This window comes from Malaclemys terrapin, chromosome 23 (genome assembly GCF_027887155.1).
Source record: "Malaclemys terrapin pileata isolate rMalTer1 chromosome 23, rMalTer1.hap1, whole genome shotgun sequence".
NCBI lineage: Eukaryota > Metazoa > Chordata > Testudines > Emydidae > Malaclemys > Malaclemys terrapin.
In genome coordinates, this window is record NC_071527.1 from 18,519,901 (window position 1) to 18,544,889 (window position 24,989).

The window sequence follows — 24,989 nt, forward strand, 5'->3', positions numbered from 1 at the left end:
AACTCGGGCTGCTGGATAGATTTCTGCAAAATGGTTTTCTGGTCATTTTTCACTATTTGTGCCACTGTCTCTGTTAAAGGAGGAGGAAAAAGTTATTTTGCTGCAGACAAACATTCTAGCTGACATTTGTATGCAAGGCAAAACTACACGTTTGGAGACAGACATCAAGAGTTTGTGTTTATTTGTCTACATTCAGCTTAATCCAGATGTACTGCCTGAATGATCCAGACATACAAAACCCACTCTTTCCCACTGGTTTTTAAAATAAAATCTTCACTTATAAAACTGAAACACTAAAGCATTAAAATACAGAAAGCTTGTTTAACTCACTTCACAAAAGCATTAACAGATGGCATATCCCTTATCTATTTAAAGCCATACTGGGTTAACACTTGAATGACAATTTTAAATAGAAAAAGGATACTGAAATTTTATTAACTCAAAAATTCTATTTAGACAAAGTTGTAATGGCAACTAACAAACCATTAAATACATAGATGTCCAAAATACAGCTAAGTATGGAATTACAGGTACTCAACCATTAGTGACGGATATCACAAAGAGCACTGCAACATGGAAACGGGGGTTTACATGTTTACTGTGATGCAATAAAACTGAATATTCAAAGGGTGCGCAAGTGCAGAAGGTAACAAAACTTCACACCCATGGAGAAAGGGTCAGTTTATCTGTACTGATAATTCATGCTGTGATCGTTTCTGCCGTAGCCGCCTTGGGAAGCTTGGTAGGAACTTGGGGGTCCGCTGTAATTCTGGCCTGAACCGGGAGAGCTGTAGTTAGTCTGAGAAGAATATCCACCTGAAATGGAGAGAGGAGTTCATCTAAACCACATTGTGAGACAAGAGCTATTTTAACACAACCATACGCAACAAGAATTGTTGTTACTTATCCAGTCCGGGCTGCCATCCAGCAGAGTGCACACAGAAAACAGAAGAGTGGTGACTGCATCTTCGCACCACACAAAAACATTTAACAAAGAGAGACGAAGAGGGTTGTGTACTGACCTTGCTTACCTTGGTAAGACGACCCTCCTCCCCCAGATCCTCCCCCATAGCCGCTGTGTGAACCAGTATTGTATGAGGCACCTCCTGACCCATAGTTATTTCCTCCACCTCCACCACGGCCACTGCCACCACCGTAATCTGCAATGGAGAACACACGCTGAGCAAGCCTGACAATGAGGTCTGCAACTCTGCTCTTAGACCAGGACACCTTAAAAATATCAATATAGAACTGAGCTAGTAACAGAAACTGCCAAGGAGTTTATGACTCATCAAGGTAAGGGTGACGGCCAAGTGTTCAATTAGAGAAAATCTTTCCCCTGCAGCCTTTGGCTGGTAAAAGCGCCATGGGCCCAGCTGCCCGAGCAGCAGAAGCTTGATCAGTCAGAGCTGTACCAAGGAGAGACTATAGTCTGTGACAGGGTAACTTCTCCACAGCCTGTACATTGTGTACGGCTGCAGGGTCTGGAAGAACAGCTCATGCAAGTAAAAAGATACCGTTTGTGGAGGGTGGGGACTTGGGTAATTTTTTGGCTGAGTCACATGGGTAGCCGCAGTTAGCCTTGCCTAGCCAAAAACTACATGAGTGTTGGATGTAAACAGGCAGGCAGGCAGGCTTTTGGCATAAGTGCCCTGAAGCAGTTTGATTTGTGCTGGAAAGAGCAGAACTCTCAAACGTTTATTCTTCTAAAGCTATTAAAGACTAAATGCCAACTGATCACATTAGTGGTAATGTAGCAGACAATAGCCATAAAGAGACAGCACAATTTGACAGGCTGGGGAGAAGTTAACCTATAACAGACTATAGTCTCTCCTTGGTACAGCTCTGACTGATCATGGGAAGTAGCATCAGAATGGGAGAGAGATCCGTCTAACAGGTCAAAAGGCCAATCTGGCATCTGCTGCCAAATGTAGCAAACAACTAAGGCTATGTCACCACTGCAAACGCTACAGCCGCACAACTGCAGCTGTGCTACTGAATCTCCTCCGTGTAGACACTCGCTACAGCGATAGGAGGGGTTCTCCCATCGCTGTAGTTAACCCACCTCCGAGAGGCAGTAGCTAGGTCCATGGAAGAATTCTTCAATAGTCCTAGCACTGACTATACGCGGGGTTAGGTCAGCTTAGCTTTCTCTCTGGGGTGTAGCTTGTCACACAGATGAGAGATGTAACTATGCTGACGTAAGTTTCCAGTGTAGACCAGCCTTAAGTGTAACAGGTCTCACTCTGGAATGAAGTGCACAGGGTGTCCATTTTATAATAGATTTACATTCACTGGGAGTCCTGCTTCTTTCCAGTTGAACACTAAACACTAGATCTAAACTATACGAAATAGGAGGATATATTTATGTCAAACCCACAGATTTTCTGCCCAGAATCACCAGGGAATAGACAGGCCAGTACACAGAATGGGCCTGCATTTACAATTTGTAATTCCCTACATCTCAGACCAGCCACGTGATCGAGGGCTAGTCAGTCTCACTAGCTATCTTTTATTTGGGCTGTATACCATGAACAAACAGTATTTCTGGACAGAAGTGTTTACGGGCCTTGAAGCTTTGTTCTACTCCCGTTCATGTCCCTGATTCCATGGCACTGCTCCTTAACCAATAAAGGAAGTTTCAGCAGAGCAACACGCCCATGATGGACTCTCATGCCAATATGGCATTGACGTACCATCCTCACAACTCCTGAAGCTCACTAAAACACAAATGTTTAAGGCAGTACCACTTGCTCACCCCAAAAAAGACTCTTCATGCTCCCTGTGGAAGTCTCTGCCTGGCCCCCCAAATGTAGCATTTACACCTTATAAAAAATTTCATTCCATTTTTAAATTTCAGCCCCTTGGAGTACTGAGCTGCAGACTGCTAAGTCCAAAGTTCAGTCAACCTGGCTGCTTCGGAGTGCCAGAGACTCCATGGAACCCCCGTTGCGGTGACAACACACTCAGGGGGAAGAGGGCCACACCACACTTCCAACCAGATAAACAACCCCCCACTCACTGAATTTGCTCTCGTAGTTGTAGTCCGATCCTCCGCCAGAGGAGTTGTAGGAATTAGAGTAAGAAGAGTAGTTGCCTTGTCCATGATTATATCCTTTTTGTTTGCCTTGTGGAGGGCCATAATTGCTGTACTGATTCTGGTTGTAGGACTGCTGTTGCTGGCCTTGGTGGGACTGATACCCTGACCCATAGGAAGGTTTTTGCTGTCCTCCGTGCTGCTGCTTCTTTCCCGCATGTTTGGGTGGAACGGGTGAGCTGTAGTTGTCACCACCTTGGTAGTAGGATCCATACCCAGAGGAGCCCCCGCCGCCACCACCTCCACCACTTCCTGTGTTGCCGGAGTGACCACCATTGCTATAAAACTGGCCTGAACAAAGGAAGAGGAAGTCAGACGGTGTTTCCGATAGGCTTGAGGAAACAGTCACTCCACACTGTGTTTTAAAATACCTCAATTAAATGTAAATGGTTGTGTGCCTTATATCACGCTACGATGCTCTGCTGTTATATAGGCAGCAGTTTAGAATCTGGGACTATTTTGACCAACACATGACTAAAGATTGAAGTAATTCCAGACAAGGCCAACAGGTGTAACACCTCGTTCATTTACGTAGATAAGGAATCACTATACACTGACATAGGATCTTCCAGTTACTCTCACTGCTCATTTAACAACTCTCCAAGTCATAGGAATTAAATGGGTGTAGAACTTTAAGTATCTATACCAAATTCTAGAACTAAGTTCAAGGTGACTAGTGGTTTTTCCAATGCATGTTACAGTATCTATCAGTTCCTACTTCATGTTCTACAAAGTTAGTTAGTCTAGTCCCCAAATTACATTGGAGACAAACTAGCCACCAATGATAATTGAAGCTCATTCTCCACCGAAAAGGAATAACAATCAGGAAGAATCTTACTCCAGTGACAAGGACTTGGAGCCAACACCCATGCAAATCACTCTAAGATAAAGAGCACTTTCCACATGAAGTGCTGTTTGAATAGCAATAATTTGACTGAAAGTCAAGATGCCTTATACAAAGCTTATTCAATTGTACCAAAGTGCTCACTCCATCAAATTCTGGCACCAGCATGAACTCAGAAGGTTACCAGAACCCTGTGTTGGGGCTGAGGATCCCCAAAAGGAATAACTGGAATAATGTTGTACTTAGTCTTTTGGCAGCTTGAAACTTATTTTCTGATCAGCCTGTCGCACTAACAGACTGGATCTTGCACTGTTAAGTAACTACTTTCCTGCCCAATTTAAACATGTTCAAGTTTAACAGGATTGTTCAGTTTGGGCCCTAGATAATTGGCCTACTTTAATAACTTAAGACGAGAGGAGGTATATGTTGCATTTGATTTTTTAATAAAGGTCATGATTCTTATTTACCAAGAAACAACAGCCACTAGAATCTAGACAAAAACCTGCATCACCGCCCACAGCAGAATACGCACAGCTCCAGGAGCTCAAGTGATGCTTCAGAGACAGGTGGAGCTTTACTGATTTAAACTACATTAGAAACAAAGGAGGGGTGTATTAAGAACTTAGTACTTCTCAAATAGAGAAGAGTGTAAGGTTAGAAAGTCAAGGAGTAAACTTGTGATTTTTGTTTTAACAGCTCCACATTTGTGAAACTTTAAAGAGCCCATCTGAACGACAGATTGACTCCGAGCTCATCTCCAACTTACAAACGGCAGTTTGTACACAAGAGCTGGCTCTAGAAACCATCTAGCGTTATTCTTTATTTTGCATACTAGTTTAAAACATCTAATACTCCTGGAGTAACCATTTAAACCGACTTCACGCCACCTCTAAATTAGGGTAAGGCCCTTTTCACATTATGCAAATAAACATGTTATAACGTGTTTCTTCTTCTGTGGCAGAAGGCCACGTTCCAATGGGGCAGAAACAAGGTTCTTTAATATTTCTTTCCACCCAAGAGAAGTTATAACATGGTTACGGCACAACCATACCACAATAACAATATCTCTGTAGGGTGTAGCTTGGTACTAAACTCCAGGCTTTACTACAAACAGAGATCCAGAGTTATAGCAAAAGAATATATGAAAGAATGCAGAAGCGAGCTTCTTCCGAATGGGAGGTGAGGGAGAAACTTGCATCACCTGAGCTGAAAACGTAAATGGTGGAAGTTGACTCCTTTCCCGAGCGAGTTAAGACAGCTTTTGGGACAGTCATTTCTAGATGAACCCTTCATATTTAACTAAGCACTGAATTCCACCCCCGTTCAGTTAAAACTACTGAATAAAAATATCCAACACACAAGTTACTTTAACATGTATTCATTTAAAAAAAAAAATGGCATTTTCACCTCATTCAGAACAATATCTATTCCCTTGTATAAAAAGACATTATCTCAAACAATAACTTTCTAAAAAAAATAGGACATGCATTATTTTTTTAAAAAGTGTTCACACTGAATATTTAAAATTTTGCCGAAGGAGGTTTCAACAACCTGATGTTTCACAGGTTACTGTTTTCACCAGTTTAAATTACTGAGTTAACTCAAATGTTATTGAGCCTCACAAATTAAATTAATGCAATGCTGCAGGATTTGCAGCTAAAAAGAACAGTGACAAAGAAAATACAATTTTGAAACATAAGTATCATAGCAAGAATAAAGGACCAAACACATGATGTTTTATTAAACATTCGAGAGTCTCAAAGGGCAATTGATTCCCTGAGACTTCAAGCTCTTATGAAGTTTCATTGTCCGGGCTATTAAATACTTCTGCTTTTAGAGCAATGTGTATTTTACAAGAGGCATAAACTAGAGAGAATATCAGATGGCCTGAGCAACCAGTCAGCCTGCTGGGGTTTGCAACTCTTGGACATTTTAGTTTTTGAAGTGCTTTAGGCCCTTTATGCTTGGATCAAAAAAGCCCATTTTTATGTAACTAATGAACCCATGCATTTTTAGAAGTCATCAAAACTGACATTTTTTACAACAACTCCTTAATGCCTGGATATTTATTGTACCAGTATTGGAAGCACAGTACAATACCTTTGACAGCATACTAGCTATCAGCCACAATAAGTCACACCCCTCCAGCAATTATCCACCAGTGTATTACAAAGAATGTAAAGATTAATTTAGCACATAGGATTCCACATACAAGTCACCATTTTGCATGCTTAAAAAGCTGGGCTGTACTAGATTCAGAAACGTAAGTATCTTCCCTACTGTCAGAGGCATCAACCCAAGTTCTGGTGTTTATTAAAAGGCTTAAATTTTGTACAAAACCTGCTGTAAATTAAGACAAAGGTAGATTAAAACTTCAGTATTTGTTTCTTAAAAATAAAGTAATGCTTTCCATAAAAAGCAAAGGTGGGCGTTTTGCCTTTATGCTGAACAGAGCTGACTTTAAAATTTGTGCAAATTGCACAAAAATGTTCTTGGATAATTAGTTCCCCCTGTTGTGTACATCAAATTACAACCAAGTTCAAAGGCAAATCACAATAAAAACTGCCACTGTCTTAAGTTCTGCAGGCTAACAGTTTCAGACAAGCTGCGGTGAAAAGCCACTGTTGAGAAACCCAGTGAAGCACAGGGACACAGCACGAACACTTTGGGTTTTGGAGTTCGAGAAAATTGGAGTAAAAAGCTGTTTTTTTGCAATACTTTTAGATGATCTAGGAAGACCCAAAATCATGATAGCCGTAGCAGTCTGTGAAAAAGTCACCTACAAAAGGGGGAGACAGAGCAGAGAAAAAAATTAGAATTCTTTTGAAGATGGCAAAATGCGCCACATTTGAAAGTCATGTTTTAGATTTCTCTGCTCCTGTCACCCCCCAATGAAGGTTTCTTCTCAAGACAAATAGCTGTGTATTTTCGGGAAAATCTTATTCACAAGAGTGGTGGATTGCTTCACATGGCTTAAAGCAGAGAAATTTAAAATATTCACATTTGAAGAGGAAACCTAAAGTCACCTGGATTTGAGTTTAAGTTTTAAACATCTGATTCAGCTCCCTTTCATTATTTCTCATTTTAAAAATGAACATGCTATGATGGTTCGGGTACAGGTATATCACTGTATGTTGTAACCCAGAGTTTGAGTAACCCCAGTAGGGGGCTGTGTTTCAAAGATTAAAACATTAACACTTACTATAGCCTGCTGTTGCAGAATTTCCTCCATAACCATAGCTTCCGTATCCGGCTCCTAGAATGGAGTAAAGCAATTACTCTAAGATATTCATTTTCTATTGTTAATGAAAAGCTATTAAAACAAACTTCACTTCCAATAAGCTACAGTGTAAGTTATCTAACTTGTGTAATGTAGGAATTTGCAAGAAAGCTGATCAACTCCATTGGAGATAGTTTGTGAACAGTTACTTCATTTTATGTGTATTAAGTTTAACATGAGACAGCAGACATCAAGTTAGTAGAGTGAAACATTCATGGTAACTCACCAGCATTCATATAGCCACCATGATTGCCACCACCAAATCCACCTCTGCCTCTTCCACGGCCTCTGATGTTGCCTCCTCTACCACGTCCACGCAGATTTGGGGGAGGTGGCACTTCATTGTGCATGGGGCCTCCCATTCCAAAACCTGGATTATGCTGCTGTGGAAAAGACGACTTGTTACACAATCCTGTTTTTAAATCAGTATTTAAATGTCCACGATGAAACTGATTTGTGTTTCTAAAGTTTAACGCGGGTAGAACTGAGCCATGAACCTGTGTGTTTGATCCTAATTCTAAAACTAAAGGTAAATCAATCTCCATTTCTCCGAAGGTAAACTCGGATAATAACCACCCCTCCCCAGTCTATCGGGGGGTGGTGTTGAGTAGTATTGCTTAACACACACACACACACACACACACACACACCAGCAAGTCTACCTACCTTTACTGCAAACTTGGGTCCTCCCCTTGCAGGAACAGGGGCTCTTTTCTTCTTATTGGGCTCAATAGCAACAGGAGCATCGGGAAACAGCTTCTCTAGGGCAGCTAAAGCAGCGTAGGCTTTCGCCACTTTTTTGTTTGAGCCAGCTCCTTGAAATTTCTGCCCATCAACCTCAACCTTAGAAAGAGATTAAATCACCATGCTATGAATCAGTAATAGCCACACAAGAGGAGTCACTTTTTGTCACTGCCATGTTGGTAAATTATGGCATAGCTTGCTACTTCCATGCGCAGTGTCAGACAAATTGGTATGAACTAGTGAAATTTTACTAGGCCTGGAAGTTAAAACTGCACAGAATGTCTATAAAGGTAACCTTGTGTACAGAGGACAATAAAGTCAACTCACCTCCATGACAAAGCGCTTGTCATGGCTACCGCCTGTTTCTGAAATCAGTTCGTATTTTAGACCACGCCTCTTCTCATTGAGTTCCATCACTGGATTCTTGCCATGCTTCGTCAGGATTGGTCCCTGTTGTTTCACATTCTAAAATAAATTAGACGTGCCGATAAAGGTCCAACGAGCTGTTGGACTTAGAGTTATCCAATGTATGTTTGTGGTTTTTATAATTAAGGAAAATGTTAATCTTAAAGGGAAAATTACATTGAAAGTTAAGTTTGAGGTATAAAAAAATTCAGTTATAACCCCTATAATTACTATAACTGAAAAGTTAATTATTTTTATCAGTTTTATTTTGCATTTGTCAGCATTCTGTATAGTCAGTGTACTCCTTACTTAGGATACCCCTTTAAAACAGGAGAGAAAAAAAATACTCAAATATTTTATAGGACTCTAAGGAGTTTCAGGACACACTATTGAATCAAAACTCCACCGTACTCAGAGAGTTGTTATTAATGGTTCCCAATCCTGCTGGAAAGGCATAACGAGTGGGGTACCACAGGGGTCTGTTTTGGGACCGGCTCTGTTCAATATCTTCATCAACGACTTAGATATTGGCATAGAAAGTACGCTTATTAAGTTTGCGGGTGATAAACTGGGAGGGATTGCAACTGCTTTGGAGGACAGGGTCATAATTCAAAATGATCTGGACAAATTGGAGAAATGGGCTGAGGTAAACAGGATGAAGTTTAACAAAGACAAATGCAAAGTGCTCCACCTAGGAAGGAAAAATCAGTTTCACACATACAGAATGGGAAGAGACTGTCTAGGAAGGAGTACGGCAGAAAGGGATCTAGGGGTTATAGTGGACCACAAGCTAAATATGAGTCAACAGTGTGATGCTGTTGCAAAAAAAGCAAACCTGATTCTGGGATGTATTAACAGGTGTGTTGTGAGCAAGACACGAGAACTCATTCTTCCGCTCTACTCTGCTCTGGTTAGGCCTCAGCTGGAGTATTGTGTCCAGTTCTGGGCACCGCATTTTAAAAAAGATGTGGAGAAATTGGAAAGGGTCCAGAGAAGAGCAACAAGAATGATTAAAGGTCTTGAGAACATGACCTATGAAGGAAGGCTGAAAGAATTGGGTTTGTTTAGTTTGGAAAAGAGAAGACTGAGAGGGGACATGATAGCAGTTTTCAGGTATTTAAAAGGGTGTCATAAGGAGGAGGGAGAAAACTTGTTCACCTTAGCCTCTAAGGATAGAACCAGAAGCAATGGGTTTAAACTGCAGCAAGGGAGGTCTAGGTTGGACATTAGGAAAAAGTTCCTAACTGTCAGGGTGGTTAAACACTGGAATAAATTGCCTAGGGAGGTTGTGGAATCTCCATCTCTGGAGATATTTAAGAGTAGGTTAGATAAATATCTATCAGGGATGGTCTAGACAGTATTTGGTCCTGCCATGCGGGCAGGGGACTGGACTCGACCTCTCGAGGTCCCTTCCAGTCCTAGAATCTATGAATCTATGAAACTCAAGTGGACAGTATTCCTTTTAAAAAGTGCTTGAGAGTTTCAGACTCATGAGTGAAAGAATCATTTGAGCAGCTTGTCACAACATCACTCTCCTGAAGGATAGAGGAAAGATTTGGTTCAAAAGATGTAAAAAGTTTGTGCTCACCTCTGAAGTTTGTTCTGAGGGAGGAGAAGCAGCACTGGGTGTAGAGATAGTTTCCACTACAGGAGGAGGAGCAACAACTACTGGTTTCTGTTCTGTTTCCTCTGCCGATTCATCTCCTTTTCCAGACTCTTTGCCTTCCACTCCTGTGGGTAAACCCATATCCTGCAACACCTGGGGGTGCGGGAAGAGAAAAAAGGCCATTGAGAAGTGCTGACATATCCTCCATGGCTCTCTACTGTGAGATAAGCACTTGAGAAGGCTGTGCAGAAGTGGGTCCCATTGGCCCTGTCCCAGAAATTACTACCTCCATTCATTCCAAATGTAGTATTAGCCCAAGCTTCATCCATCCCCACTGATGGTGCTGGAACTTCCAGGAGGCTATAACCATTCCCCCAGGCCCTGCAGGCCTTTAAACATTCGCAACAAGAAGGGTAAAGTCTTCTGGCTAGCGATTTACTTAATCCATCAAGTGCCGCTACTATTTCAGTGGTTTAACTTCAACACAAAACTGTATCCAGTGTAGAAGGGCCTACACACTTCACACGCGATTTTTAACACGATCTTCCAGAAGATCAAGTTTAAGGGAATAACTATTTGGATACTAATGTTTTTTTTAGAGAAAGGAATTTGGAGGGAAAAAAAGTGTTTACATGCAGACAAACTTCTTACCTTTACTGCCACATGCAATTTGGCTGTCTTTTTGGAAGGTCCTGATGCCTCAAACGTGCTGCCATCGACTTCCACAGACATAGTAAAGATAGGAGCATGAACTGGACCAGTCTGAGACACAAGTTTGTACTGGAGACCAGGTTTTAGCTGATTTAATTTCATCAGTGCATTCATAGCCTGGGGAGGTTCAGTTTTTTCCTCTAAACAGAAAAACAGTTTGTTCTTTGTCAGACATGCCCATTTGTTTTAAGACAAACTTGACAACTGAGTTCAGACAATAAGAGGTTACAATCTGCCTCTGTGGACTTCGTGTTTAGAAGTACAGATCGGAAAGGACCATTTGCACTTGATAAAGCCTTAAAAAGCAGGAGAGAAATCCAGTCCCTCAGATTTACAAGCCATTCCACAAGAAACACTTTCTTCTGCAATTTGCCCCTCCTCTAGTCTGAAAACAGCTCTTAGGCAGCAACTTGTTACCTACCTCTGGTTAACTCAATACCTTTTTTCTGAATCTTCTTTTTCTTTTTGCTGGGAGACTTCTCCTCTCCATCCTCCTCCATAGGGCGCTTCATTGGAGTGATGGCATATGTGGTACTGGGGGGAATCTGGACTGTAAAAACCATAAGAGGCAGCTAAATATATCAATTACTGAGTGACAGAGCAGCAGGAGCACTGGGCACTGAGAATGTATTAGTTTATTACAATACCTACCAGTGTAGTCAACTGGATTTTCGTTCTTTGGTTTCTTGGGCATCTTGGAAGGCAGGGGATCCATCCCCAAGACTTTGTGAAGCTGGCCAAAAGCAGCAAGTCTCAGAGCATGCTAGAAAGATGGAACACATGTTAATGGGATGCAGAAGTTGCTAACGTAATATTTGCTCACTGCAGAGGTTCAAAGAGGAATCTTCTACCCACCCCTGCACAAAACAAAAACAAAAAACACACCAAAAAAAGACACCTCAGTTTAAATGGGATGCTCCTTAGAATTCTAAGTTCAATCCAAAACCTGGGTCATAGTGGTAAGTCACTACTTAAAACCTGATACTTTGCTTCTGGTAGATGAAACTATAAATTTCTTTTTTAGTGTGAGACCCATTTTTTTACATGACTAGGTATTAAAAAAATTAAAACCAATCTCACTGAGGTTACTAAACTACCATTAACCAATATGGAAGTTCAACATAAATTGAACTCATTCAGTTTTTGCAACATCTGTAGGCAAAACTATACCTGAGCACTCTGTGTGATATCTTCCCTTTGTTGTCTGTCTAGATGCCCAATAGCATCAGTGGCTTCTTTTTCACAAGGATCATAAATACCAGAACCATCTGAAGGCAGGAAACAAGGAAGATATGCAGAGAATTATCCTAGTGTTTCTAAAAAAACTAAACTAAGTATTCCCTTGGCATCATTCAACACTCATCTGTGTAACACCGATCAATGTCCAACATTTCGAAATTTATCTGGATTATTTTACAAGTACAGTTATAAGTGAAGTTGGTCAAAACCACTTCGAAAGTAAGACAACCAATTTAACACTTGTAGAACCTGGTACTTCACACTACAGGGCTTATGGGTCCGTGGGCCCTATTACAGTCCGTGGCACTGTAATACCAATATACACTACACATTTTTATGAACTTTTAAATCTCAACTGTGCAAACACAGAATCACAGAATCGTAGGGCTGGGGGGCCGAGAGAGAGGTCATCTTGTCCTTCCCCTTGCGCTGAGGCAGGATCAAGTATATCTAGACCAGAGGTTCTCAACCTGCAGCCCACGGGCCGGCTTGCAGCCCAATCAGCACCGACCTACGGACCATGTGACATCCTCAGGGCCATACAGGTAGTATTGGATGCGACCCACACCACACATTGTGGGCCACATATGCAACCCACAATGGTAAATAGGTTGAGAACCACTGAGCTAGATCATCCCTGACAACGAGGGGGGCCTTGTAACTACTACACAATATTACAATGCACCAAACTAATCGCATCCCATGTGATTTCTTGCTTTGAAATGTATATGCAGAGAACCATCTAACCTGGCATAACAATTCCTGATGCAAGACATTCAAGTACTCTCCTCAGGGCCTCACCAGCTCCCATTGGTCTATTAGCTGTTCCAATTGATTTTTCACACAGCAGCTCCAGAGGCTGTAAGATATTTGAGATTTTAAAAAGTGAGAGATGCGCACACGACTGTTTTAGGGAAACTTTACAACAGATGCCTAAGCAACAGCAAAAGAATCGCCAAATTGGATATAAGAAGCAGAGGACTGTAACTGCCATAAGTTTAGAAGTTACTATAATTTCAGCCCACAGCTCCAAAGCATGTGATTATATCATATAGAAAGTCCTCAAGAGTATTTCAAAAACAGAATACTTCAATTTCTTCAAATTAAAGGAAGTTGCAATTTGTGAAAATGGAATTTCAGACTGAAGAACAGTTCTCGCCAGTGACTTATAGAATAAAACCAAACAATTCAGAAAACAGTAAAAAAAAAAAAAAAAAAAAAAAAAAAAAAGTAAGAATTACCCATCCTCTAAGTGGTCCCCAAGTAGGAACCCGAGTACACAGATCTCTCAGCACCCTGATGACTATGACGCACGATTTCAGACCATTAGCCCTGGCCTAGAATAAGTAATCAAGCAAAGGCATATTCAATAAAAATACCAAAACCAATTAATGTGCAGACAAATATTAATTTTTGCAGTGCTACTTTGTCAAGGGTAAACAATATATATTTACATTACAATTTTATAATGTAATAGTAATTACAGTATACAAAAGCGACATTACTCTTAACACAAAGCAGCAACTATGCATCTACTCATTAAAAAAAGTCATCTTCGAACACTAAATTCGCTTAAGTGCTTCTTTAGCAACTGTATGGTTGACAGACGCTAAGTTCAGCACAACTATTGTCCAATGTTAAAGTACTTTAATATAAAGTTAGATAATTTGTAAACTTTAACTGGCTACTTAAAGACAAATATAAGAACAAAATGCAAACCTGGAACCACTTGGCGTGTCGGAGTGACGCCAAGGCAGCAAGGCATTTCTGCCTGTCCAGAACGTCCGGGGTGTCGTTGACTGATAGCGTTTCTATTCGTGGATGGAATAAGAAGACAGGCACAGTTTGACCAAGGGGGTTCTGTCAGGTGGAGAGGGGATGAGGCAGCTTCCTAAAGGGCAGCGGAGGCTCCCAAAAGATCTTGAGCTATACCCTTTACCTGAAAGGATAGCCTGCAGTAGACTTCACTTTATTACCCTTAACTGGAACTTCACACTGCAGAGAGGGGGAGATTAATGTAACAGGGAATAGGCTAACTCCTATACTATGAGGGGAAAGAGGAATTCTATGTAGGAGGGGACAGAAAGCCTATACTACTTTAACAAAGCTTCAGAAAGTAGAATGCTACAGTACCTAACAGAAAGGGAAGTTTGAAGTTAACCCTCACTCTACATCCAGAGCAGAGGTAAAGGCTTTTCTAAAGCCAAGGGAACCCCCTCCGCCCACAAGGCTTGACTGCCCTGGCCCCGGCCCGTGACAGAGTGCGTCCTGTTGGTCAAAGGTCCAGCGTCCCTAAAATTGACAAACTAGAAGGCTTGGTAGACGAAGTCAGATATCAGAACCATAGACAATCAATAGAGCACAAAAATATTCTCCAGTCTGTGCTGCAGCAAAACTGAAGATATGTGTTAATAATTTTGAAGTGTCTGAAGACCAGGGTTTTAGATAAGGCTAGTTCGAACACTTGCTATGCATACAAGTTCATGAGTCAAATAGTGTGATGCTTGTGATACAGAACTGATCATAGTAAGAGATTTTTCAAGTGAAGGTATTTTTGAAGTCTTATTCCAAAGAGTAAGTTTGAATAAGATCATGGATGGCGTCTAACTTTATCCAAAACTCTGCATCACGTCCTGGAATTCTGAACTTTAGCTGATAAAACAGCCAAAGAGACCCAACAGTGCACCTATCATTTTTGCTGCAACACAAACCATTTTATATAACATATCCAATTTCATGTACATGCAAAAGTCATTTACAAGAAGCCTTCAATATTTTTTTAAAGTACAAGCTTACATTTGATGTCATTTGTGTGGGCCTTTAACATGGCTAGGTATAAAAAAAGATTTAAACATTACATATTAGTGAACTAAAGGCCCAAGTAAGTAAAGTGAAATACCACTTGAAAGGTGCTACTCAATTTTAGGAGTCTGTTTCTAATTATCCACATCCATGGTCTCTTGTATTACTACGATCTGTAAATTGAATTTGTCTTGTCTGCATGAAATATTTGTGACAAACAGCTTGGACTACCTAATCTGAAATTGAATAGCACATTTTAACAGTGATTAGCAACAGACAACGTAAGTTTCCAGACTGACTGTTAGCTGTTTTCAGTCTTCCATACCTCCAGCTAACAGTTTTTCCATTTCTTCTCTCACAACAGGGGATGTCAAGTGAATGGTCAGCGTCAATGGAGGCTCCTGTGTGTTCTTAATGATAATTGCAGCTTCGCTCACAGACTGGATTATTTCATATTTATCTTCAGTAATGGTCTACAATATAATAATTTTACCATTTAGAAATTTCCTCTTGGATTTATGCGTTTCTTCCAAGTGCACAGCACTGCCCTTTTCCTTAAGTAGTATCAACAAGCCTTGTACGGATGCTATAACTTACTTTTCAGTTTAGTTAGTTTATGAAGTGAGATTATACAATCATCATTTGTGGCAAATGACATCCACCTGCTTTACAAGGTGGTTCTGTAAAGACTGCACAAAGATATTAACCACATTTTCCCATTCCATCTTAGTTAGAAGCCTAATAAATATACCAGTTATCTTCTAGTCCCTTTAATCCATTCTCTTGTGAGTTCACTGTGACAAGCATGCAAAATCAAAGGACTTTACTCACAGCAAGCTGTACTCCAAGATTCTCAGCTACTTTGTCCAAGAGACCAGTTGTGGGTTTCTCTTTGCACAGGAGAACTAGCTCAAGATCCAAGTCTCCCTTCAGTAGCAGGCCTTTTGCTACAAGCCCAACGCGCATCACTCCACGAAGGGTCCTAGTCAGATGCTCGGCAGCCTTCTGATCCCTGTGAAAGATACGTAAATGCAGTTATGGCAGCATAAAAGTCAAAGCCTGAAGTGCATTTAAAGGGACACTTAAATAATTAACCAAGTTCACAGGACAAAGCAGTAATGGTTTAGATCCAAAATATGGTTATATTACTACACACATACAGGAAAAATCACTTGAATTCCATGTTTATTTCCTCTGGCTATGGAATGTTAGAATTAGGGGAAAGTGAGAACTAATGTCTTTTCAAACACTTAAGAGCACATTACTATCAGTCTAGAGCAGTGGTTCCCAAACTGGGGTTCATGAAATGTTACAGGGGGTTCTCGGGAAAACATTCCCTAATGGCAGACAGAGCTGTCCCTAGGGACCCCGGACAGCACGGGGCCAGCAGCCTGGAACTTCAAGACTCCTTATAAGAAATGGAAAGGGAGGTGGATATTTTTTGCTGTTTTTAAAATTAAATAGGCAAGTAGTATTGTTTTTAAAATTATTATGAAGAACAAGTTTAAGCTTTGTTGTAACGTGTGTTTGCCTGGACTGCTCAAGACCTGAATGCATATGTAGGAGGAACTCTTTGAGTTGGCTTCTTAAATACCTTCATGCTGTTTCAAACCTGATAGTCCTTGATGAAACATAGGAGCCTAGTCTTATAACAGGCTTATTCAAAGTGATAGAAGCTACGGAAGTGAGATCTTGGAAGAGTGTTGGCATTTTCATAATGTAATAAAAATAATGTAATTATAAATAATAATTAATAATAGCGGTAATAAGCATGTCATAAAAACAAATTTTATACTTCCAAGATCACAGTTTTTATAATTTATACTCAGGTAAAGGAGAAAATCCCTGGAAATATTCATTTTTAGGAGGGGGTTCGCGAGACTTGAAATTTTAGTGAAAGGGGTTCACAGGTTGTTAAAGTTTGGGAACCACTGGTCTAGAGAAAAAACCCACCACTGAAGCACTTGACATAGTCAGCTGTTTTACAGGGACTAGTACCATTACTTACCCTCCTTCTTTGTTTTCTTCTTCAGCTGCTGTTTCCATGGCCTCCGGTTCTGGCTGCTCCCCACTGACTTTTTCCTGTTCATCAATCCAGTCAGATACAGCTTTGAGAGCACGTTCTGTATGGGAGACCATGTTCTGAACTGCCTCCAACTCTTCCTGAGTTGGGTAAACAGCAGAATGTTTTGCCATCACGTGGCGGTCATCATTCACAAAAATACGCATCGGTCGCTGAAAAGACAAAATTTGATGCAATTTAATAATAGACTAAGGATAATATTTATTTCTGAAAGCTGGAGATTTCAGAGTCTTACCATTTTTGCTTCCGAATCTTTGCTGACGCTTTCAACAAGTACTTATCTAGCTTCTTCCTCCAAGGAACTACACCAATACAGCTTCCTATAATCTAAAAACAACAGAAAAATAATTACCAATTATTTGTAGGTAGACTGATAAATCATCTGTCTACTTGGTAAGTGCATATCTGTAACTCAAATTTGTTATCAAAGTAATTGGGTGTATAAACTGTGTTGATTAGGACCATATGAACAGTTTATAGCTGACCAAGTATTCTACCCCTGGAGACCAATACTCACAGGCATTGATATAGTAGCTGAACAATAACAAAATTGTGGAATAATGATCAAAATCAAGTTTGCCATATAGATACCATTCTAACATGTATGAATTGCTTACAAAGTTCTTACTTTTGAGAGGAAGGATGAAAACATTCCAGAGTTCATCAAGTGCTACATCAAATATATCCATTTAATAAAGGTTTGACAACTATTACCACACATCCTTTGCACGTTAAAGATGTGCAACATGGGAAATAACTACACAGACCTAAATGTATAATGCCAACCCTATGCTAAATTTCATTCTAGAGCACTAAAGGAGTGAGGTTTCATGTTGTCTAAAGACTTAATTATAAGAGTGCAATAGTCTGAGCAAAAAAGACTGCCTGATTTCTAATCCTAGCTCTTACACTGTACCCACTGTGGCCTTGGGCAAGTGATTTAGCCTCCCTCTGCCTAAAATGCTCACTCATTTTCTTTACAAAAAAAAAAAAAAAAAAATCCACTACACAAGCCCCTCTCTACATTGTAAACACATGAATTTGTAAGTGCAACTAAGCTAAATCCCCAGTTAGTTCAAAACTCATCTCCACTAGCGAAGTGGAGCATGAAAAACAGAATCACTGCAAACTTTTAACTAACCACTGCAGTTTTATGGCGAAAGGAACAACCTGGGGTCCAAGCAGAAAGGATCCTCCAATGCCTATTCATCCCAATTCATCCCAGACAGGTCTAAGTGATCACTTGCGATAAACTATTTCCCATACCACCTCCTCATCCTACTGTCTACAAGTAAATGGGCAGCCTTTCACTATGGTGGTATATGAGCAAGTACAGTTATGTTGGTTGCCTTAATTCTTGTTTTTCTTGTTTCATTATTTATGTTATGAGTAGGGTTGGCAGAATTCGGGTTTTTTATACTTCTGACGGATTATACTGATGTCTATTTTTAAGCACTCCTTTTGATTTTTATCAAATTAAATTTTCACTAGTTGCACAAATTATGGGGAGGGTCAAACAATTATTTCATGACAGAAATTGAGATTCAAAAAATCAAAGCTTTATAACCATTAAAACAAATGTCAACATCACATGTCAAAATATACAAAATATAAATATCCTTATAACCAACCCTAATAATTCAAACATTTTTCTTACTTTGATTATGTGTAAATTTTAATGTTAACGTTTTTCCATCAGTTTGTGTGTGTTCAATGAAATCCATGTTTATTGATAAAAATCTAATCCTCCCAGGCCTACCTATGAGGAAATACACTTGTGCAAACTAAACTCTAAGATAGCTAATTTTTGTGTAGGAATACAACAAGTGTTTTGATAATGCCCATAATTGCTGTGCTACAGTTATACAAGAATCTCCATGGGATTACTCATCACCATTCTGAGGTCATCTTCAGAAATTTCTGAGGTCATCTTCAGAAATGAACAAAAATGCTTTAAAACAGGTTATGCCATAACTCAAACTTCTACCCCTTTGTTCCTTCATTGTATCGCTCTTTAATAGTAAGATAGATGGCAATAAGATTCATCTCCTAAGGATTCATATCTACTCTTTGTGAAAGGTGACACCTTTCCAAGAATGTTTTCAGATGTGCAGGTGACTTTTGGCACGAAGCCCAAAATACAATCTAGCACCAAACTGGCTTTACCCTTCTAGTTTTAAACAGCAGTCAGAATGCAGGAAGCTATGAAATAAGAATATGACAAGAACCAACAGTTTCTTGGATTAGAGACAGTAATTCAAAATCAGTTTGAAAATATTTATTTTTAGTAAGTCTCCTTGTAAGGTTTTGCAGAGGGAAATCATGATCAATTTACCACCCCCAAACTCCTAGTTTTCTAATAACTTCAAGGAACTAGATTACCTGTTAGGTGCTGGCTAAAAACTTCTAAGCATATGACATCTCCAACATGAAATTCTTAATGAGCTCAAAAAGATGATGCCACGTTATCAAGCCTCAAAGCTAATGAATAAATTTGTAAAGGTTTACAACAGAAATTATAGTTGTATACAAGTGCTGGTAGACCCTTAACTTCAAAACCACTACTGGGCTCTGCTTAATTTCAATTCAGATTTTGTCAAACTGTTTAATTTAGTTAGTTTTACTAGATTAAATGCATCCATATTAACCTTCTCTGGCATTTTCTACCTATCTCAGATTTACACGGCAGTCTTACAAATCAGAATCAAATACATGTACTCAAATTTCAGCTGTATGCAAATGAACATACATCTTCACAGAAAGGGGACTAAATTTTAACTTTTATTACATTAAATTACACTGGGATCCATGCAGACAGGTATCTTAGGAGACAGTAGAAACAAAAACACCCTGATGAGTAAGTACTATAACAATACTTAGCATTGACAATATACTCAGAATGCCATATCACTTTTTCAATAATACTAATTTGCAATTAATCCGGACACTTCTTAAATAAATATAAACTATTTTGAGAGGTTAGGAAGAAAAAAAATGCTAGCAATGAAGTGGCAAAACACCCCATATTTTACTAAAGCAGTGCTGTTCTAATGTTCTATTAGCTGTATAATCATAGTGCCTAGGGGCCACGTCATGGACCAGGACCCCACTGTGCTAGGTGCTGCACCAATACAGAAGGAAAAGGCAGTCCCCCAACCCCACAAAGTAATACACTATAATGAAGACAAGCCACTATCATTAAACCTTTGCGACAGCAAGAGGGGAATTTTCACCATGCAGCCTCTTATGATAGCATATTAAAACAAACAGCTAGGGCTGCAATTCTGCAAATATTTACAAACATGATTAACTTTCCTACTGTGAGCAGTCCCATTAACTTCAATGAGACTACCTGCAATGATAAGGATAAGCATCTGTGTGTGTACATGTTTGCAGGACTGAAGCCTAGATGTCTCAGACAATTCCAGGATTCATTCTTATCCTGTAATACAGAGGTGTGCTGGTATTCTGACATAGGCACACATCTCATCCTATGTTAAGAACACGTGCAAGTCCTAACCTCTCTAATCCCTGTCCGAAGGCCTGAGTTTGGATTCTGAATACTTCTGAAAGTATTTGTACCATTACTCAAAAATGTCCTCAACTGTTAGCTAAATATCTACTTAATTTACTAAAAATCAGTTTTAAATTAATTTGTACCCTGAATATTCATTTTGTAAATAAGCGTTGACAGCCAAACATTAATATGTTATTGACAGATCTATTGTTCCCTATCCAAGTGAGATGAGAAATTTTGAATCATGTCAATAAAAAAAAAAGTAAGTCACGTTCAGAAAATGCTACAGCAAATTAAACTGAAATTTCCTGTTTTCTAAGACTAATATTTATGCACTTAAGATCATAGAAACTCCTTCTTAATGTGAGAAGAGCTCCTTATGGCTTCTGCAGCATCACAGGATGCAGACCTTGAAGGAAAGGTAACCACAGAACAGATAAAAACATTAATTCTACTTATGGTGTGTGAACTATCGACAATGCTTCACAAAGTTAACATTCAATAAAACATGGGAAAAGGACTAAAATAAGGTAACACTTTGAAATCACATCATGCTCTCTTTACTATGCTAAAATTTCCTCCCTTCATTTCCACTTCAACAATGATTTAACTAATTATTCCACTGCTATAAAAGCATTGGGTTCTTACATTTCAAAGTAATGGCCCAAACTGGCTCACGTGGGTGAAAAACAAGAGAGTAATTAGAATGCTGAAGGTTTAAAATTTTGTTTTTTATAAAAATACCCCATCTCTTCTGTGCTATCTTAGATTGATGAGGATAAAAATAGTTTCTATTTCTCCATTTATACAGTCCATTTGTTTTAACTTCCTCAATTTGAATAAGACTGGGTAGTCCATTTCATTTTTGTTTACAGCCAGTTACACTTTCAAGTTCTCATTCAGTAACTGTACAGGACACTCATTTTTGAGTTGCTCAAATCTTGGTCCCAGACCAGACGGTTGGTGGGAAGATTTACAAAACCTGGCTCAAATGTAAAGAGATGCAGGATGTTCATGGAAAGCAGAGATTTCCAGGTCTGGCAGATTGGTAATGGCATACCTACTGCGAGTCGTATTTTAAATTGAATTCTGAGTTAGACAGAAATCCAGCAGCTCTGAAAACTGATCTGCGGTAGAACAAAGGAAAGATTTCAGCTATCGGGGAAGTTGTGGGTGCCCCTTTAGAACAGACTGGGCAAACCCACGGAGGATAAATCGTGGCTCCCGGGGGGGATGAACTCACTGGGACCCAGCCGCATGGCTCCCCCTCTCTGCGGCATGCCCCTGCGGGCCTGGGCCCTGCCTGGTTCCCCCCCGCCCCCAGCGCGGCGTTGCATTGCACTGAGGAAGGCAGAGCTCTGCAGCGCACTGCCAGGATGCAGGCCTCGGGGAGTCGCTGTCCCTTAGCGCCCCAGCCCCCCCCCCCGCAGCAGGGCTGCACTGAGCGCGGCTCTGCCCAGGCTCCCACGGGTGCACGGCGGGGGCGCCCCGCCCTATGCGGGCAGGAGGAGCGGGCGGCCCCGGGAACCCCCGGCCTCGCGCCGCGCAGGGGGGAGGAGGGATCGGGCCCCCCACGCGCGCAGCCGCCGCCATTTGCAAAGGCGGCCGCGAGAACAAAGCGGCCCCGAGCAGCGCGTGGAGGAGCCGCGAGACCCCGCACGCGCCTCCCAACCCCCCAGCCGGGCAGCGCGCGCGGGGCGGGGGGAGAGCGAGGTGCGCGCGCAGCACCCCCTCTGCGCCCGCGCGGTACCGCTCTCCCCCCCCCCCCGCTTTTACTCCCGGCCCAACCGCCATCCGCCGCCATTTTGTCTCCACAGCACAATGGGGCGAGCGGAGCGGGGGGCCTGGCCGGGCCCGGGGGGGACCAGGCCCCCGCTCACCCTCAGGCCGGGCGGGAAGGGGCCGCCAGGCCTCGGAGTAGGCCCAGCACCGCCCCCCCCGCCCAGCACCGCCCCCCCTTCCTCCGCCTCAGCGCGGGGAGTCCCTCCGGCCGCGGGCGGCCCCTGCCTCGCCCGGCCCCGCTCGCAGCCGGCTGCCCGAGCCCGCACTCACCGGCCGGGCCGTGCCCACCGCCGCCGGCTCCCCACACGGTGCGGTGCGCAGCGCTGTTCGGCTCCGACTGCAGCGAGGGGGGAGGAGCCGGCGGGAGAAAGGGGGAGGGGGCCGGCGGGGGGGGGAAGGGAGGGATCACGTGGGGAGGCCGCCGGGTCCGCTCCCCGCCAATCGGTGCGGGGCGGCGCGGTGACGTCACCTGCGCGCCCGGCTAGGCTCCGCCTTCCTCTGGTTTGCGTCTCCTCGCGGGGCGCCTCGGGCTCAGAACGAGGGGGAGGCGGCTCGGCGCGCGGGAACTGGGGCAGAGACGGGGGGGCGGGGCTAGTCCTCCCACCGGAGGGGATCGATGGGGAGGCGGGGCAGGGGGGGCCGCCCTCATGGCAAGGGAATGCGAGGGGGGCTGCTCTGAGGGGGTGTCCTGAGGAGAAGGGGGGCAGGACACAGCTGCCTGAGGGGAAAGGGGTGTGGGGGGGGTGTCCTGAGGAGAAGGGGGGCAGGACACAGCTGCCTGAGGGGAAAGGGGTGTGGGGGGGGTGTCCTGAGGAGAAGGGGGACAGGACACAGCTGCCTGAGGGGAAAGGGGTGTGGGGGGGGTGTCCTGAGGAGAAGGGGGGCAGGACACAGCTGCCTGAGGGGAAAGGGGTGTGGGGGGGGGTGTCCTGAGGAGAAGGGGGGCAGGACACAGCTGCCTGAGGGGAAAGGGGTGTGTGGGGGGTGTCCTGAGGAGAAGGGGGGCAGGACACAGCTGCCTGAGGGGAAAGGGGTGTGGGGGGGGTGTCCTGAGGAGAAGGGGGGCAGGACACAGCTGCCTGAGGGGAAAGGGGTGTGGGGGGGGGTGTCCTGAGGAGAAGGGGGGCAGGACACAGCTGCCTGAGGGGAAAGGGGTGTGGGGGGGGGTGTCCTGAGGAGAAGGGGGACAGGACACAGCTGCCTGAGGGGAAAGGGGTGTGGGGGGGGGTGTCCTGAGGAGAAGGGGGGCAGGACACAGCTGCCTGAGGGGAAAGGGGCGTGGGGGGGGGTGTCCTGAGGAGAAGGGGGGCAGGACACAGCTGCCTGAGGGGAAAGGGGCGTGGGGGGGTTGTCCTGAGGAGAAGGGGGACAGGACACAGCTGCCTGAGGGGAAAGGAGTGGGGGGGGGTGTCCTGAGGAGAAGGGGGGCAGGACACAGCTGCCTGAGGGGAAAGGGGTGTGGGGGGGGTGTCCTGAGGAGAAGGGGGGCAGGACACAGCTGCCTGAGGGGAAAGGGGTGTGGGGGGGTGTCCTGAGGAGAAGGGGGGCAGGACACAGCTGCCTGAGGGGAAAGGAGTGGGGGGGGGTGTCCTGAGGAGAAGGGGGGCAGGACACAGCTGCCTGAGGGGAAAGGGGTGTGGGGGGGGGTGTCCTGAGGAGAAGGGGAGCAGGACACAGCTGCCTGAGGGGAAAGGGGTGTGGGGGGGTGTCCTGAGGAGAAGGGGGGCAGGACACAGCTGCCTGAGGGGAAAGGGGTGTGTGGGGGGTGTCCTAAGGAGAAGGGGGGCAGGACACAGCTGCCTGAGGGGAAAGGGGTGTGTGGGGGGTGTCCTAAGGAGAAGGGGGGCAGGACACAGCTGCCTGAGGGGAAAGGGGTGTGTGTGGGGTGTCCTGAGGAGAAAGGGGGCAGGACACAGCTGCCTGAGGGGAAAGGGGTAGGAGGGGCAGCTACCCTGAGGGTATTACAGCCCTCCGGAGACTAACCTGTGATGTGCCACAGGAAGAGAATAGGAGGGAGTGAGGTACCCCAGTGCCTAAGGCCCTTGCTGTGGTAGGAAACTGATTAATTGAGATATACCCAGATGATCCTGGCAAGCAGTCCACACCCCAAGCCACAGAGGAAGGCAAAAAAAAAAAACAAAGGTCACTGCCGATCTGACCTGGGGGAAAATTCTTCCCAAATCTGCATATAGCACTCAGATTCTGAGCATGATGTGAACAAGAACCAGCCAGCTGTAGCCATCGCTGATGTTTCTGAGGAAGGAAACAAACAAAATACAAATACAGAATACATGAGGGGGGGTTGGGGAATCTCTTCCTGACCCCTGCAGGTGACTGCCTGAAGCATGAGCTGTGAGCGGAAAGGATTGTGGGGAGCCTGGTGGCACTTGTCCATCCTATCATGAAGGGAGCATGGGAAGAATCACTGGCTGGCTGCTCACCTCACACCTGTTATGAGGTGGGGTATGGAAGGGCTCAGATCTTCTCATTCTCTGCATGCATGTGTGAGGCTCTTACGCTCAGCACAATACGGAAGACTCACCTGATAAGACTCAGGCCCCCCCTGCCCTTTGAGCCTGGATGACTGTATTTCCAAGCTGGAAATATGGGAACACTTGCCAATTTCTCCAATGCTCTCTCCTCTCTCTGTCTTGTTACCATTCTCCATCCTTCAGGGTCAGACTTGGGCATGGGGGGAGAAGTGGTAGCATCCTTCTCCGGCGCTGCCCACAGATGGGGGTCCACCCGTGAACAAATGCAGTCTGTGAGTGCTCTTTGCCCAGACTTGAAGGTGGACAGGTGACCAGTTCTGCACTGCTTACTCAGTCCATCAAGGTCATGTGAGGATTGCAGGATCAAGTCCCTGCTTTGCTAGTCTT

At 43.4% G+C, this 24,989-nt stretch overlaps 1 protein-coding gene across 15 annotated transcripts; it reads right to left on the reverse strand.

The window, feature by feature from the left end:
* Positions 1-164: 164 nt before the first annotated feature.
* On the reverse strand, positions 165-22,478 carry ILF3 (interleukin enhancer binding factor 3). 15 transcript variants are annotated; one of them, XM_054012932.1, is made up of 21 exons: positions 22,381-22,477; positions 21,389-21,455; positions 17,047-17,138; positions 16,737-16,963; positions 15,560-15,740; positions 15,054-15,201; positions 13,646-13,737; positions 13,168-13,263; positions 12,674-12,785; positions 11,858-11,955; positions 11,339-11,450; positions 11,127-11,237; positions 10,628-10,827; positions 9,959-10,129; positions 8,293-8,415; positions 7,888-8,064; positions 7,448-7,604; positions 7,144-7,197; positions 3,023-3,388; positions 1,032-1,160; positions 165-816 (listed from the first exon to the last, which is right to left on the reverse strand). In XM_054012932.1, exons 3-21 carry the CDS (start codon positions 17,047-17,049, stop codon positions 683-685), a joined length of 2,691 nt encoding a protein of 896 aa, XP_053868907.1. In that variant the 5' UTR covers positions 17,050-17,138; positions 21,389-21,455; positions 22,381-22,477; the 3' UTR covers positions 165-682. The 15 variants fall into 15 exon arrangements, with proteins under 15 accessions (XP_053868907.1, XP_053868905.1, XP_053868904.1 ...); XM_054012930.1 differs by having other exon boundaries at positions 1,023-1,160; XM_054012929.1 differs by having other exon boundaries at positions 1,023-1,160; positions 7,448-7,601; positions 8,293-8,430.
* Between the last annotated feature and the right edge of the window lie 2,511 nt (positions 22,479-24,989).